Source organism: Miniopterus natalensis, chromosome 12 (genome assembly GCF_054644295.1).
Source record: "Miniopterus natalensis isolate mMinNat1 chromosome 12, mMinNat1.hap1, whole genome shotgun sequence".
Lineage (NCBI taxonomy): Eukaryota > Metazoa > Chordata > Mammalia > Chiroptera > Miniopteridae > Miniopterus > Miniopterus natalensis.
Window position 1 is genome coordinate 71,339,912 of NC_142092.1, and position 17,115 is coordinate 71,357,026.

Genomic DNA, 17,115 nt, shown 5'->3' on the forward strand with positions numbered 1-17,115 from the left:
GACCAGCGGGCGGTGACGGCTGGCTGTCAGGAATCCCTTTGCCCTGGCTTAGGGACCTTCACTGTGCGTCATCTGTTTCTGTGTCTGCTTCTGGGGCTTGAAAAAATGTCATGTCTCAGGTAGCGGGCCTCCCATCCTGAGCCCGTCACAGTTGAAAAATACCCCTTGAAATGATCCAAAGTTAATTTCTGACCATTTTGTTTCAGAAACACTAACCTCTTGGGTGTCTTTGTTCTCTACACTAAAACTTAATCTACTTGTAAAAATACCATTTCTTTGCTGTAGAAATTGACTGGACATGGTTCCTGTGAGTGATACGGGTGCTGTTATCCCCAAACACTGTAAAAATGAGCTTTGAAACAGGTGGGAGGCACCCAGGCTGAAAGTGATGCATGGCTCGGGCGTGGTCTAGTGGGATGTTATGCTCAGGGTTTGACTGGTCATCGCGCACGGGTTTTAGAAATGCATGTCGGGTCCTTTGAAGTTTTATTTTTAGAGTGGAAACTTTCTCACGCAGCAAAATAGATGAATCAAGGATGTTTGAATCGATGCTGAAATGTCATCCACGTCTGCAGATTGAAAACCGTTGGCCAGGTTCATGAAATCCACGCAGAAGGAAGCGTCTCGCTGCGCGCTCACCCGCCCGTCTGCACGGGAGGCAGGAGGGAACGCGGGCCTGGGCAGGAGCGCGCTCCCCGGGGCTGCTGCTGTCGTCCAGGGGCTTCCGAAAACACCAGAGCGGACGCTGGCTGGGCACGGGCAGCCCAGCCTGGACTGGCTTCAGGGCGTCCACACACACGTTTAAACACAGACTCGGCCTTCCTCCAGAGGCCGTGCCTGAAGACAGACCCAGACGATTTCTCAGAGCCGTGCAGCGTAATTCCAGTTACACTTAAGCTATGACCAGAATTTAGTGTTGGAAAAGCGAGAGTGGATAAGAGTGTTGTAAAGACTACAGTGGAAATATACAATGAAACCTTTTTTACACGTGGCTGCTAAAGGCTCTTAAATCTGTCTTTTGGAAGAGTTTTTTGGGTGTTTTTTATGTGTTGCTGTGTAGTCACATTTTAAAGGAAGGTCTGTATCTAGGACCAGAATAGGTTCAGAGGTCTGAGTTCTAATCCCAGCTTTGCCTACAGCAGCTAGAAGGCTTTCAGCGAGCCAGGCAGCCTCTCAGTGCCCCGGTTTCACTCTCGGGAGTGGAAAAAACTCGGACTGGGTAGCCTCTGCCTTCCGGCTTCAGAATCATATGACTCCTATGGGGGCTGTTATAATTCTTAAATCTGTCAACTCTTGGGATGTGTTTACAAACAGGAATTGATTCACTGACGCGCCTTCATCCTCATGGAGAAAACAGTGCTCGAAGGGACACTCCACGTGTCATCTTTCAGAGTGCAAGCAGGCCTTTCAGCCTTAGAGTGTGAGGGTCCCGGGGACATGGGTGGGCTCTGCTATGTTAGGTGTGAGAGTGTTGTAGAAAGTGTTTCCCCAGCTCAAGATTCCTTAGCTGGTTAATGAAGGCAGAAGCTTCCTCCTGCACCCTGCTGCCTTCATTAGGCCTTGGAGCTCCTAGCGGAGGCCAGTGGTCAGTCATTATTCACAGTGGAAATCTGGAAAAGTCCTGTTTGCTGGAGCCATCAGCAGGCGCCTGGAACCTTCCTCAAAGTGATGAAAAGTTTCTGAGTCATGCTAATTGAGCCTAAATGCTTTACATTGTTTAGCAACAGATAATGCCACTGTTTTGAACTCTGCAAAGAAAGAAACCTTTGAATTAAGGCTGGAGCGTTTGGAGCTGTCCTTTGGTTGTGATGTGTGCACCCAGTGCCCCCGCCCCGCCCTGGCGCATTGCCTCTGTGTTGATTTCTTGCCCCTTGCGGCGTTTGCAGCCCATTTTAACAGCTTGTGACGGGTTTGAATGTCAGGAGCTTGCCCAGTGGGCAAAACCCTCACTCACACTAGAGTTAAAAGTGTTGAAAAGCAGTTTAACCTCCTTGCTTCCTTCTCATTTGGAGCAGAGCGTACCTCCCCAGGCGCCTCGCTCGGACCCGGGGCTGGGATAATTCCACGGCCTCAGGCAGGTCTCGAGTGTTCACCTGGAGCCCCTCTGCAGGCCGCCATGCCTCGCCCACCCCTCGCCTCTCTATGCCGCTAGCAGGCTGTCTGGTTGTAAAGTTTTGCTAGATATTTATTTTTTTTCAATTTTCACCCAGGGATATATTTTTCCATTGATTTTTTTTATTTTTTAGATAGAGTGGAAGGGAGGGAGGGAGAGGGAGAGGGAGAGAGAAACTTCGATGTAAGACATCGATAGGTTGCCTCCCACATGTGCCCTGATCAGGGCCGGGGATCGAACCTGCAGCCCAGGTATGTGCCCTTGACTGGGAATCAAACCCATGACCCTTCGGTGCTCAGGCAGACGCTCTAACCACTGAGCCACACTGGCCAGGGCAAGTTTTGCCTGTTATTTAACCTCGGTGTCCCTGCTGGAACGCACTCTTATTGTTCTCATTGGCCAAGCATAATTGATCTGTCTTTGCTCAGCAACTTCCATTTGCGTGTTTTAGGGGTGAGGGTGTCACTCGTCTCTGTTGAAGACAGACCTGCTCCCCTTGTGCAGTCTTTGTGCTCCTGGGTCATCTTCACACAGCCTGCAGGTTTTCATCCCTTCGCTGTCACCCACGACAGTGCTGCACCTGCTTTTCCAGGTGGGGTGATTATCTCCTTTTACACGTAATCTCCCGCTTTCACACTGTTCCAAGCATGTCGTTGACTCACTCACAGGGTGGTTCGCTGCAGTCCTCCTTGGGCAGCTGTGGGGTCCGAACAAGAGAAACTGGACTTGTTCCTTCATTGTGAGCTGTGCCCGACTCCTGAGCAGTGTGCTCTGCCCCCTGAAATACCCCATGTGTGTGTGCGGGTGTGCGCACACCACTTCTCAGGTCAGAGCTGGGTTACGGCCTTTGTGGGGTGGGGGCAGATGGTGGAATCTGGAGCATTAAACAGAGTGATTGATACAACATAACTGAGTTACGGCTGCTCCCATTCACTGGGGCAGATCTGTTTACGAGAGTGTCTGCAATTTAAGAATTTAAGGACCTGGGTACTATTCTGCAACTCCTATTTCTAAAGCCATTAACATTTAGGGAAGTAATGGTTTTTACCTGTTCTAGTCTGAGATCTTCAACTAGAAGACATTAGTTATGTGCCCTTTAGTCACACGTGTCCTCTGGACATCCTCCGGGCTGCATCAGGGCAGCCTGCTCAGCCACAGTGAATATTCACTTGTGAACTCGCGTGGGCAGGGTCTTTTCTGTCAGTTCCCTTGGTGACAGATTTGCTCTTTCCTGGGCTCTTATTAAGACACTCGTCTTCAGTTCTAAGACTTGGTTGCAGTGGTCCTGTCTAGTTACAAGTTTCTTTAGAAATTTCTAGTAATGTGCTTTCCCTCCCCCGCCGCCCCCTGACAGTGGCAAAGGCAATGTGTTTTATGCCAGTACTTGGAATACTTTGGTTAAAATGCTGATGGATTTTACTAAGATCCTTCAGGTACATTAGATTCCAGTTATTTCAAAGGTTAGGGAATGGGGTGTTCTGATTGATTGGGTTTCCTAGAATAATGACCATGTGTACCACTCGAAGATGGATAGTCTTTAGAGCTGTATAATTACCTTCTTGTGCACATAGCAAGCTCTTAGGAAATGTGTGTTGCATTGACCAGGGTTAGAAGGACCTTAGAGATCATCAAGTACAAAAGAGGACACCGGAGCCAGAAAGCTGGGTGGCGTGCCCACTGAGGCCCTGTGGGTGGCGAAGCTCGCTTTGTGCCTGAGCCCTTCAGGACGTGACTCCACAGGCATGTGTTGCGCCTGGGCTGCCCCTCGCCTGCTGCAGAGCTGCAGTGCTCAGCACCCAGAGCCCAGAGGGATCCAATCTCGTCTGTCTCCCCAGGACATATTAAAAACCACTTACTTTGACTCTCATCCATTAATATTTGCGATTAATGCAGAGAATTCAACACATTCTAAACTTTTCTTAAAAATCAACCTTATTGAGGCATAACTTACATAAAATGCACCCATTTTATGCTGAATAATATTCCATTGTATGCATATATCACTACATGGGTTGGTTTCTATGTTAATCCAACTTTGCATTCCAGAATATACTTGATCATGATACGATGTCATTCCAACGTGCTGCGGGATTCTGTTTGCTCCTTTTTTGTTAAGGAATTTTGTCTCTGTTTCTAAGGAATGTATCATGTGTAATGCCATTGTCTACTGTCAGTATCAGAGTGATGGGCCCCATTGAATTAGTTGGAACTGTTTCCTCTTCCTCTGTTTTCTGAAAGAGTTTCTGTACTATTGTTATTATTGCTTTCCTAAATTCTTTGGTGGTGTTAATTCTCACCTGAGGATATTTTTTCCATTGATTTTGAGGGAGGGAAGGAGGGAGGGAGGCACAGAGACAGAGAGAGAGAGAAACGTCGATGTAAGAGAGTTACATCAATTGATTGCCTCCCATGTGTGCCCTGATCAGGGCTGGGGATGGAACCTGTAACCCAGGAACGTGCCCTTGACCAGAAATTGAACCTGTAACCCTTTCCAACTCCCTAACCACTGAGCCACACCAGCCAGGGCGCTTTCCCAAAATTTTGATAGAATTAACCAATGAATCCATGTAGGATGGGAGTTTTCTTTATAGGAAGGTTTTTTTAAATAACGGATTTAATTTTTTAAAATAGATATTTAGATTTTTATTTTTTATATCAGTTACCTAGTGGATGTCTTTCAAGGACTGTCCACGTCATGTAAGTTGTTGAGCCTGCTGGCCTAAAGTTGTCCATCATATTGTTATTAGCCTTTTCACGTCTTAGCACCTGAGTGGTGTCTCCTGGTTCATTCCCGGTGCTATTAAATTGTGTCTTTTTTCTTTCCTTGATCAATCTAGCCAGAGATTTCTGTTTTATTTGTTTTCTTTCAAATTACCTCTCTTGACTTCAGCCTTTCTCTAAGTTTTCTTTTTCCTCTTTCATTTACAGTTTCTTCTCCTTACTTTGCATTAGTTTGCTTTGCTTTTCTGATGTTTTAAATGGAAGCACAGGCCTCTGATCTTCGGTCATTTTTCTGTTTTTATATAAGCCTTTTTAAGCTATAAACTTCCCTCCAGCGTGGCTTTAGCTGCATCCCACGAATTCTGATATATTTTTATCCTCCATTTCAGGGTATTTTCTAATTTCCCTTGTTATTTCTTCTTTGTCTCATGTGTTACACATTTTTCTAGGTACATATATATTTAAGTTAAAAATATTTGTCCATATATCACCTAATATCACCTCCCGTACCAGGAATGGTGTTGAATTAGGTAAGCAGAGTGTATGTAAAGTTTTATTTTGTTACCAATTTAGAATATTCTTATCACTGTAGCCCTCAATTAATTTAAACATTTTTTAGCTTTTCATATTTCTTATTCTAGCCGGGGACTACGGTTCCCAAAGTTGCAGGCAGGTGAACCGCAGGGGTGGTGCGGTAAGGGGTGTGGTTACTGGACCCCAGAGAGAGAGGGAGCGAGCCAGTGGAGGGGGGTCAGCAGGGTAAGTACTTGACCCCCTCTTCCCTCCCCCCCTTGCCCTGCCTCAGCCCACCCCCTGCCAGGTCCTGTTTCAGCATCAGTAGCAGCCTCCTCTCCTCTCATCCCGCCTTCACTTGAAAGTAGTAAGTGAGCTCTCCCTCCAGACCGAGTGTGAGAGTTGTTAGAATGGAGTGTGAGAGTTGTTAGAATGAGCGAACCCGAGAGGCGACACTGCAGTTTGGGGCTGCGTGCACCTCCCGGGCTGTGCTCCTCCCGACCCCAGAGACCGCCTGGCCTTTTCTTAGGCGACAGCAGGGTGTCCGGCAGGCTCGACCCCAGGGAAGCCGCAGCCCCGTTCGTGTCCGCTCGCTCGGAGCCCGGTGCTGTGTGTGCCGCTCCCTCCCTCTCTCGCAGTGAGCACGTGGGGAGACTGTCTTTATGCGCCCTGTACAGGTGAGGACACCAGAGCTGAGAGCCTGACTGTCCAGGATGCGGGGGCGCCCTCAGTGGCCCTGGCAGGGCAGGAAGCCGGGGCTGGGAGGCGGCGGCGGTTCCCAGAGGGCCCTCTCTGCCCCTGTCGCCCACCTGCGCTCCAGGAGCATTTCACCAGATCCGACGGGATGACTGATTTAGTAACTACTGTGACTGGTGCTGGAAAGCTCAGTGGGGGTGTTTTTCTTGTTTGTTTGTTTTCTCCATAACATGTCAGGGCTCGCAGAGGAAGTAGATGTTGAATGAAAATATAATTATTTCCCAGCTTAATACATGGTTTAAATGCTTCAGGGCAAACTGGGACCTACAGATATCCGAATACATTTTTAGTGCAAGAAGAACAGACATTTAGAAGAGCATCTGCCTTTTAGTTAGTAATAAAAAATAAAATACAAAGCAAGTATTTACTATTTTGCCCCTTCCTGTTACTTAGCAACTTTGTACAGGAATTGAGAGTCATGAAATCAAAAACCCTACAGGAGAGTGGAAGGCATTTTAACTTAGTTGTCGTGTTTTCCTGGAAATGAGCCCATGGCCTTGAAGGAAAATGGTGTGTAGTGGGAGCACCAGTCACGCCTGTGAACGAGGGGAAGGGAGAAGATCAGAGATTGATTTCATTTTGTCCAGACGGTACAGAAACACTTCTCGGTTGTCTTGTAAAAAGTCCGGGCGTGTCCAGCCAGTGTGGCTCAGTGGTTGGGCATCGACCCATAAAACAAGAGGTCCCCAGTTCAATTCCCGGTCAGGGCACATGCCCGGGTTGCCAGCTTGACCCCCAGCAGGGGGCGTGCAGGAGGCAGCCAATCGATGTATCTCTCATCACTGATGTTTCCCTCTCTCCTTCTCCCTTCCTCTCTCTGAAATCAATAAAAATGTTTTTTTATTTTGAAAAATGCCAGGTGTGACAAAAATGAAATCTACTTTTCCATGGAGTCCTTGCAGGCCTAGTCAGAGCGCTGTGGTGTACAAGAAAGGCCTAGAACGGGAGGCAGACATGGGTCCTGGGCTCGGCTCCACCACCCAGCATGCTGTTACCTTGAGCAACTCAGCCCGTTCTTTTCTGTCATTTATGATACGGGAGTTTCACTTGCCCTTCTTATGTCCCAGAGCAGGTGAGAGATCAGATGAGGTAAAGGGTGCAGTGTGCTTTGAAAAGGGGACGCAGCGCCTGCTTTCTGCTCAGCCCGGCTCCTGCAGCAGGAAGCCTGGCGGGACCCGCCGCTCCGGCCGTCCAGTGCCCACAGAAAGCCCGCCTTGCGCCGCCAGCTGCTTCAGGCTTTTGCTGTCCTTAGCACTTAATACCATCCCCTGAACACCGTGATTGTTTGTAGAGGCCTATAGGCACTCAACAAATATTTACTAATAGATACAGTAGGGATAGCTTACAGATTAAATTATTTGCCTCTCTAAACCCTGTGTAGTAAGAATTGTTTCGTAATGGTGTTTACCATGTGTTCTAGTTCATACAAGCCCATGAACTTACGGGGCAGCCTGACACCCGCAGAAGAAGGCAGGTTTCTTATTTTTGGTGTGTGGTGGGTCTTTGTGCATTTACTTCAACTTTAAGAAGCGCAAGGTAGCTTTTGTTCATTGGCCAGGTGCGCCTAGATTTGTTCGGGTAGCATGTTTACATAGTTCAGAGCGCGTGCGCCGCTGGGAAGAGAGCCGAAGCGTCCCCTTCACTCCTGTGCCTGGCCAGTTCCACTCCAGGGGCCAGGCTGTTTGGGTGGCGCGTTTCCACAATGAACTTTTGAAGTTTCGAAGTTTCTGCCTGTCTCTCTCCGTGGATGGAGAAACACAGCAGGTAAGGGAGCGAGGCAGAGGTGGCGCCCCGGCGAGCGAGCGCTCTTACTTCTGTCTGTAGCACCCCTGGTCTTGTCGGTGATGCACAGTCTGGAACAAGCTTCTTTCTAAGAGAATAACCAGACTGGTGGACACGATGCAGATAGTGTACAGGCTAAGTCTGACCTAAGTTTCCAGTCTTCTTTCTTCAGCACTTTGAGATCAGTAGTTGAAGTTTCAGGCACATCCTTGTGAAATAATTAAACAGACCCCCTCTGCTTCTACCCACTGGCAGAGCCCTCGGTGCCGTCACTCTGGACAGGGGTGGAGGAAACCCTTAGTACGTTCTCTGATCACACCCGTGACGTCCACTGGGCATCCCCTCGCCCCAAATGTGGCTTATTAATGTGCACATCCCTGGCACTCAGGTGCCGCGTGGGTGGGGAGGAGGAACTGTGTGTCCCACACGCACGGTGTGGGTAAGCGTTATTTAAGTCTGGTTTGAGCTGCTCAGCATCTGACATGCGGAATCACTGGCTGGTGTCCAGATTTGTTAGTGTTTTTCTTTTGAGAAAGGTTCAGACTCTAGAGAACTAAGCCATCTGTCCAGCCAATTATTTTAAGGCTTTAATAACACACAGTTTGCAATATATTTTAATGTGTAGAGTAGAGGATTCATGTTTTGTGGAACTGGTATCTTTAGAAATGTCATCCACACTGTTTTATTATCATTTTGGTATTGTAACCCCGATTTGGTAGCTCACGTCTTTGTACTAGTGTTTTCGCAGAATTAATTAGTTCATTAGAAGCAGCATCTTAGAGCTGGCGCGTCTGCAGTGCGGTGCACGGCTCCGGCTCCGGCTCCGGCTCCTGCGAGGGCTGAGCTCCTGCCAGAACAGGGGCGGGTCTCTGCCGCCCGCCACTGAGCTGTGAGACTTTGAAGCCTCTCCTGCTTTCTTTAAGGTTTGTCTGCGGGGCTCTCTGGTTGCTATTGTTGCTCACTTTTGATGACTCGTGTATTGGACTCTCCCAACACCTCAAATTGCTAAAATCTGCTAAAGAGAACTTTGCATTTGTGTTGTTTCGTAACTGCCTAACCTGGGTCCACACGGCTGACTTTCAACATCCCGCCTGCTCAGCTCAGCAGATCTGAAGGAGAGCTCAGAGGGCACCAGGCCATGGCAAGGAGCTGGCATCCAGCACTGGAGGAGGCAGTCCTGCCATCCCAGGGACAGTTCTCTTGGCAAGATAGGCATTAAACAAGTAATCAGAAAAATTGCTTAATTACAAGCGGGGCAGAAGACACAGAAGAGAATTAAAAAGCACCATAAGGGGTCAGACAAAATGTACTGGCTGATGGGGGCCAAAGGGAGTGTGGGAAGGCTTCCTGAGAAAGTGTCATTGAACTTGGAACCCAGAGAGTTAGAGCGGGAGCAGGACCAGCCTGCCCGGGGGGACGTAGTTGTGAGCATCATCCTGCAGGCAGAGGATGTACAGTGTGCAGGCGGCCGGTACGAGGTGGCGCAAGCGGCTCAGGGTCACTCACAGACGACGGGGGCCGGCCCGGCTGGAGCAGGGCTGCAGGGCCTCCTCGGTCCTCTGAGGACTTACACTTGAGCTCACCACTGAGCTGTGCCTCTTGCAGGATGCAGAAAGCAGGAGCTTCTGCACAGCTGGTGAATGTGGCTGTGGAGGGCAGGAATGTCATGTCAGATGCCCTCCAAGGTCATGGAGCAAGTCCTTGACCTTGTTGGGAAGGTTAGCAGTGAGAAGCAGTTTAAAAACAAACACCAACCTTGGACTCCATTGTGGGGGCATGATGTTAATTAAGATGATCGGAACTCTTAGATTCACAGCACCTGCTGTACCTCTGCAACATGTTTTTGTGTTTTTCCTCCTAAAAAGAAAATAGCTTTATTGAAAAATACGGTTTACCATTCAGAAAGGAACAAAGAAGAAACCAGATACCTCAATTCTAAAACAGGTCTCAAGCAGTTATTCTGAACTTGGGGTCTGTGAGTGACTTACAGGGGCCTATGAGCTACAGAAACTGGTCTGTACAATTTGTGCGCAGACATATATTTTAGTTTTCAGTAGTTCTCAAAGGGACCTGTGACCCAAGAAAGGTAAAAAGGCTGATAAAGAAACCCGGAAAGCCAGAGTCTTACCTGCTTGCAGAAGCCTGTGGGTTTGGGAGGAAATATTTGCGTGTTGTCTGGCGGGCTGAGTGGGTGGAGACACTGCAACACCCAGCCGGGCAGGGGCTGCCTTGTGAGGTGTTCCAGGGGGTGGATGAGGGCGACGCTGGACGAGGGCTCTGAGATCCCAGTGCCCTTTAATTCTCTGATTAAGGACATTTAAAGGAGGAAGCCAAGCCCTGGCCGGTGTGGCTCAGTTGGTTGAGTGTCGTCCCTGCACCGAGGGGTGGCCGGTTCCATTCCCAGTCAGGGCATGTGCCCGGGTTGTGGGCTCGATCTTCAGTAGGGGGCGTGCAGGAAGCAGCTGATCGGTGTTTCTCTCTCTCTCCCCCCTTCCCTTCCTCTTTCTCTCAAATCAGTAAAGACATATTTAAAAGTAAATAAAGGGGCAAGCCAAGCTACTTGAAGAAGGTCAGAAGAGGGCAAGGTAAAGGCTTCAGAAGTTGATGCGAGGCACCTGCTTGTTTCTGACACAGCAGAGATGGCAAAGTAGTTGATTCTGAAGCTGAGTCCCAAGGAAGCCTTTAGAAACTTCTAGAAGAATCGGTTGGCCTGTACTGGGAAGAAACGGATGGGAGACCATTGAGAGTCTGTAACTGGGAGCAGGGCAGGGAGATGGAATTCTTCACTTGCTCAAAAGTTAATCTTCTGCCTGAAAATACTCAAGGGATGAGTCACACCTTGACAGGGACCTTGATTCGGGGTGGGGGTGGGGGGGGCGGTTTCTAGCCGGTTCTTGAACCATCAAGCCCGCTGGTCACTGGTCACTGTTCGGCGGGTCCTCAGGAGGAGAGCCCAGCAGCTCCCTCTGGAAAGGCCTCTGTGATGCAACTGGAACAGCATCCCCCCCAGTCATTACCCTGTTAGCAGGCTGACAGATATGTGCAAATTGTGACTCACTGCTCAATTTGGCACTAAATTAATCTCTCCACGTCGCATCTGCTCAAGTGTGACTGTCACCACTGCTGTGTCACTGTGTGTTTGCCTGTGTTCCAAAGGTAAAAATTAAAGTAATCTGATCCTGCCACAGAACGAACGGGTGGGACAGATGGTGGCGGGTGGGAGGAGAGCACGCAGTTCCTACCTGCAGCAGGGCTCTGCTGCTCGGGCGCTGGCCTAGGAGGCAGCGCCCAGGGACGTCCTGCCAGAGAGTGCCCGAGGTGGAGCCGTCTCCATACCAACCCCATTTCTGGCCCAGCCCCCCTCCGCACCACCCTCACCTCCCACCCCCGCCTCTGGGCCAGCCCCGTGTGGGCAGAAAGTGCCCGTGTCACCAGCTCAGTGTTCCTGTCGGGTCACAGGCAGTGGATACGTGTTTTGAAAGCTGGATCTACTTGCAAATGAAATGTTTTGATTTTGCTGCTAGGATTTAGACACTGTTTCCTCAGTTAACGGCACAGCTGACTTTCTCTCTTTCTCTTTTTGGCAAACACGTAATGTCACCTGTGAAAAGGAAATTTGCATCTCCGTTATGTTAGGCATGGGAATGAAACACAGACTCCTTGAAGTTTATTTCTGCTTAATAAGATCTTTGGGTTGAGCTTACTGAGCTCTTGCTGAGATCACTGGTTGGGAAGAAAACAGAGATACCACCCACACCTCTCCACTCCCCTGTGTCGACAGCAGGCATTTTTCCTAGGAACCCTTTTCCTCCTGCCGCTGCCTTCCTTTCTTTGCAAGGAAAGAACTCAGAGAGAAAGGGACCCCAAATGGCAAGGAGCAGGTGTGCGCTGCGCAGGTAGGATTCTGGCCCTTACCAGAGGCGTCCTAGGAATCTGCACCGAGCTTGGTTTCTGGAACCGTCGCTCAGCCTGCTCAGCCCCCTAGTTCCTAGCCCACTAGAGACAAGTTTTCCAGAAAATATTTGAAACCGTCAAGGTGACCGGCACGTGGAGAGTAAATGCGAGGTTACCTTTGTGCTGCAGCTCCGCGTGGCCATTTGCATCCTGCTGTCCGGAGCTATGATGGCTATCGATTGAGGGTCGTTCAGAAACCACTGCCCACCCCTCCATCAGCATATGCTTAGCACCGACCTCCCTTCGCACAGGACAGCAGAATTTTGCTTCCTGCTGAGTCTGAATTAACTGGGTTTAAACCACACACACAGATTTAGAAGAGTACACAAATGCCCCAGGGGCTGGTGTCAGCTTGGAGGGAAGCTTCCCGTGTCTCCCACCGTTTTGAGGAACATCAGGCAGTGAGGGACCGTGACCTAATGTCCTGCTTTCCCTGTCTTTTCACCTTCAGCCTTTAAGCTCAGAGCCGGGGTTGTACATGCGTCACGCAGCTGTGAGTCTGGAAGGGGCTGCGGGACCCAGGATGTGCGTTCTTAGTCACTCTTTCTTAGTCATTTTAAAAATCAGTAGAATGGGGCCTTACTTTTAAGAACTGCCTCTCGTTCTTTCTGAGCGAGGTTGCCTTTTACTGCCATGCCCTCCTGGGGTCCCCCCCAGCGGCAGACGCCTCGGTGCACCCCACGTCTTCTCGCGCACCTCTGCGCGTCTTCTTGCCATTCATTCCTTGTTACCGCTGCCTTCATAGCTCTTCTCTTCCTGCTCCAGCTCAGCGTTTAAATCTGTAACAACACTCCCTGAGGGAAACCTGCAAGTTAATCAGTGGGACCGCTGTCTGACTTCATAGCTGATATGCCGTGTTCGCTTTTTAAACAAATGGCATTGTGTTGTCTGCTGCCTCTCAGGAGCCCTAGGTCTCAGGCTAAGTCTTTTCATGTTGTGAGTGGAGAGCTAATCTCCCTCTCCCCCCAAGAGAACATAGCTTTTCTATGTCCCTGATCTAATGGACATGTAATTTAATTTGTCATATCCAACCGATAGGAAATCCAATGCAAAATCCTTAATGGATAGTTTTGCATCTCAGCTATTGTATTATACATCCCCTCTGTGGCCAGTGGACTGGAGAGTGAGCACACATGCTGGTGTGATTTCCTTCTCGGGATCTGAGCCAGACCCAGCTCTGTTGGAGCTGTGCTTGGCATCTTCACGGTGAGCCTCCCCTGGAAGGACAGTGCGCCTGCTGAGAGGGCATTTTTGCAGAACAGGTTCACGGTGGACCAGTAGTATAGTTTTTGAATTGTTGGTATGTGCCCGATGTCATGCGAAGTGCCTAAAGTCAGTTACCTCAATGATTGTTAAACCTTAAGAGATACAGGTTCCTTTTGGGCCAGAGGAACAGAGGACTGCCTTTCGGAGGAACATCTCCAGGGAAAGTGGAGCTGATGGAGTGCCCAACATGCATGACTAGGGAGAGGGGTTTTAGAGTCAGGTGGAGAGTGCAGGAGGGAGCTATAAGAGGTACATAGAAAACTAAACAAGTGAAAGCAGGCAGAAAGGAAACTGTACAAGTAAGTAAATGTACTCAAGCCACCATGTAGCTCAGTTGTTAAAAAATACATGCATAGGTTATAGAACGTGACCATCAAATACCCATTTAAGCAAAAAATTGTGACATAACTTGAATTACTTAGAGTCCAGCCAGGAAAACAGGAATGACTTCTGGTACTCAGAAGGAATTTAATCCAGGGAATTGGTTATTCTGGTGACTGAGATGAGAAGCCAGGCAGGAGACAGTGAGGCGACCAGGGCTGAGTTACAGCAGGAAGCAGCTGCCAGTCTTATACTGAAGGACAGACAGAGAGATCTCTGTCACTAGAGCCCAGAAGCCCAGGAAGGTGACAGAGCTCCATTCTGACCTCCTGTAGAAAAAAGTCACTAGGCCATGCCTTACGGTGAAAAGGCAAGAGCTCACATTAAAACCACATTACGTAGAAATACCAAAGAAGTCGCTAAAAAGTGGTTGACTGGAAGACTAGAGGAGGAATGGGCGGTAGTGTTTTTATAAAAAGCCCTGTTAACCCATTTGCCTTCTTGAAAACATGTTCCATTAATAAAAAATTAGATTGAAAAGTGAGCCTGGCAGACTGGATGTGTGTTTCTTTGACTAGGTTCAGTTCATACATGTGTTTTTTTCCCTCTTAGGTACGTAGACGACGTGATCAGCCGCATCGACAGGATGTTTCCCGAAATGTCCATCCACCTCTCCAGGCCCAATGGAACGTCAGCAATGCTTCTGGTAAGTTCCACCTGAGCATCTGTTGGGACATGTGGGAGAAGATTGGCCTCAAGGTTAAATTCTGGTGCTGGCTGTAGGATCTGCAGAGTGGAAGTTAAGCCCCAGCTCAGCAGAACAGCATAGTGCTCTTGACCGGCCTTCACTAGGTTAGAGCTCTGCACTCTGAACCCCCGTTCTGGGTGGAATTGCAGAGCCCGTCCACGCCGGAGAGGGAAGACGCTGTAAGACCATCTCACCTGCAAGCCAGTCCGTGGCGCTTTGCTGCGGCTGTTTTATGTTGTCCCGAAGACAGGAGTAATGCTCGGCTGCTGGGTCCTGCTAAAGAAAGCGCCCTCTTCAGACAGAACCAGGGCCTGTGGAAAATCATTTCTAAAACCCATTGCGTACTTAAGGAAAGCGTTCCAAGATCATCTCACTGGCGACTCCAGTTTCGTTGTTTCTGCTGGTCTGCTGTGAGCAAGCTGGCCTCGTAGCCTCCCGCTGGTGTTCGCGTTTGCATGAGTTCAGAGACGGGGTGTTGGGGAAATACAGTGGCGCAGAAAGGCTACGTCACATCAGTAATTAGAAAGGCACAGAGACTACGATGGAGCTTTGCCGAGGCTGTGATAGGGAGCACTGGGAGGACTCTTCCCTGTGCTCTGTCTTGTAGAGCCACCAGGTCTTACAGGAGAACAATTAACTGAATAAGAGGGGTGGGTTTTGACGGGTATCGGGGAGGTGAGCTTCAGGCATGAGGGCTTTTCCCGTCTCGCCAGTTACTGCTGCTTGGTGCCTCGTGTGAACGGCCCAGGCTTCAGCATTTTACTTTATAAAAACATAAAGAGCCAGCCACCCAGGGTGAGCCACTGCTCTCACACCCTTCCCAGGGGCAGCAGGCTGTGTGCACGTTTCTCTTCAGAAAGGAGCAGTGGGTGTGTTGAATGTGATGTTTCATTTGTGGGGGAAATGAGTGAAGTTTATTGGGGTAACATGCTACTTTTCTTTAAAAGTCAGTTAAAAAGTACAGTGAATGAGAGAATGTGGTGTTTTTTTAATAGAAAACGAGAACAATTTGTATCTGTCTACAGAACGTGAAATATTTCCTGCCTCAGTTTAGCGTAGAAATGGTCTAAACTTTACGATCCTCTAGATCCAGCAGCTAAAACAAATCCTGCTTTCATTGCACTTGATAAGGACCCCGAGTTAATGAAGACAACACGGAAAGCGTCCCCGGGAGATAGGTTTGTGCGATGACTTCTGGTCCTTGAGCTTCCGTGGCATGAGGAAGGCAGGAATTTGGCGTTGAAGGGAATGAGCAGAGAACTGGATTGTAGGTAAGCAGGTCTAAGGCGGCCGAGCTCTTTCTGCCCGAGAAAGCCAGCTGATTTCACATGACCCGTGAGCCTCGTCTGCTTCCTCACGGAGTTTGCTTCCGCAGACTGATGAGAGTTAGGGCTCGGTTCAAGGGAGGAGCCCCATTTTATGTAGACCGCTTTAGCCCCGCGAGGGGCCACTTCAGACCAGGAGCATCTAGCCAGTTAGCTGTTGCCTCTCGGGGCGAGAGGAGGGAGGGCAGACAGGCTCGGTGAGTATTTGTGAGTGCGTGGGATACACGCGGGGCAGCGCCCAGCACCCTCTTTTCTGTATGTCCCGGGGCTGCCACGTGGGACAGGGGAGGCTCGCATACCAGTTTTATTCCAGAACTCTCAGGACACGTGTGGCCTCAACTTGCTCTGGCGCCTTTGAGTGTTGGGTAGTCGCCCGCGGCCGTAACTGCAGCGCCGGGAGCGCAGACGGCTCACGCGAACCTGAAGCTCAGCCTCCGGCCCTCGGCGTGGTGGCTGCCTGTCCGCGGGCGGGGCTGTTTGGGTGTTGTGTAAGTTAGTAACTCGTGATGCAGTAAATCCTATTTCCGCTCTTTGAAGAGATGAGCTCAGTCATCCAGAAATAAATCTAGCTATGTTGATATTTAGTTTCAGTTAATCTACCGCCTAACATCCCGTTATTAATGTTCTCGAAGCAGTCAAAATACTGTAAGAGCTTAACTGAGTCAGAGACTAGAGCAGGCAGCTGGCTCCTTTTGGCATTTAAAACATCAGTGTCTAACTGTGACTGATTCACCAGGTCTAACAATGTAAGAAAAGAAAAAGATGAAGCTTCAACGGTGATGTTAGAAAGATACCTTGGTATTATGTAACTTAGTCTTCATGTTACATGATTTACAAGAGATAAAACTCGTTTGTCAATCTTTCTAGGCATGCATTTAACTAACCTTCCGTTTCTGTGACACATTCATGCCTGTTTTTGAGTGACATGTCTTTTTTAAACCACGCAGACACATTTTGGTGCCAAGGTTGAGAAACCCTGGTTTAGTGCATGCAAATGCGCGCCTTCCGTGAAAATGCCAAAATGTTTCCTGAGAGGCAGCGCTGAGTGGGAAACAGATTTGTCCCAAGTGTGCCGAGGCTGGATGATAGCTCAGGTGTCCTTTGGGAGTTTCCAAAGACCCCCCCACCAGTGCCAAGTTTTGGGGTGCTGCGGCAGCCGCTTGAGGAAGCTGTACCAGATTTTAACACTTTTGTCACAGCACCAAATATTATTGGAATTCTTTGTTAAATTTTTTTTAATGCTATTTTGTAAGACTCATTAGAAAATTAATCAGCTTTTCTTTCCTACTTCATTTTTGACACATAAAAATTGTACATTTGTTTTTAAAAATGAGACTCGTTTAAGGCAGCGGTTCTCAAATCATGATCCGGCTGTAGGAGAGATGAAAAATATTGTCGAGTCAGAAATTCAGGAATTGAAAACAGTATGAAGAAATGAAAAGGGTTTATTATACTCAGTAAAAAATGGAAGGAAATGGTAAAATCATCTCAGAAGTTGACTGAATTTCAACATGCTCAAGGGAGAAAATAGATTCAAATGAAACGCAACAGGAGCATTGAAGAGATACGGGGAAACAACCACGAGAATGGAAATCAGACAAAAGAAAGAAGGAAGG

At 48.8% G+C, this 17,115-nt stretch overlaps 1 protein-coding gene across 2 annotated transcripts in view; it reads left to right on the top strand.

Annotated features, from left to right (window-relative positions):
- MED27 (mediator complex subunit 27) overlaps positions 1-17,115 on the top strand; it is a 144,434-nt gene that overhangs the window by 89,107 nt on the left and 38,212 nt on the right. For both annotated transcript variants that reach the window (XM_016196596.2, XM_016196597.2), the window contains exon 4: positions 14,039-14,132. In XM_016196596.2, coding sequence (XP_016052082.2) covers positions 14,039-14,132 — 94 coding nt within the window. The remainder of the gene's footprint in view (positions 1-14,038; positions 14,133-17,115) is intronic.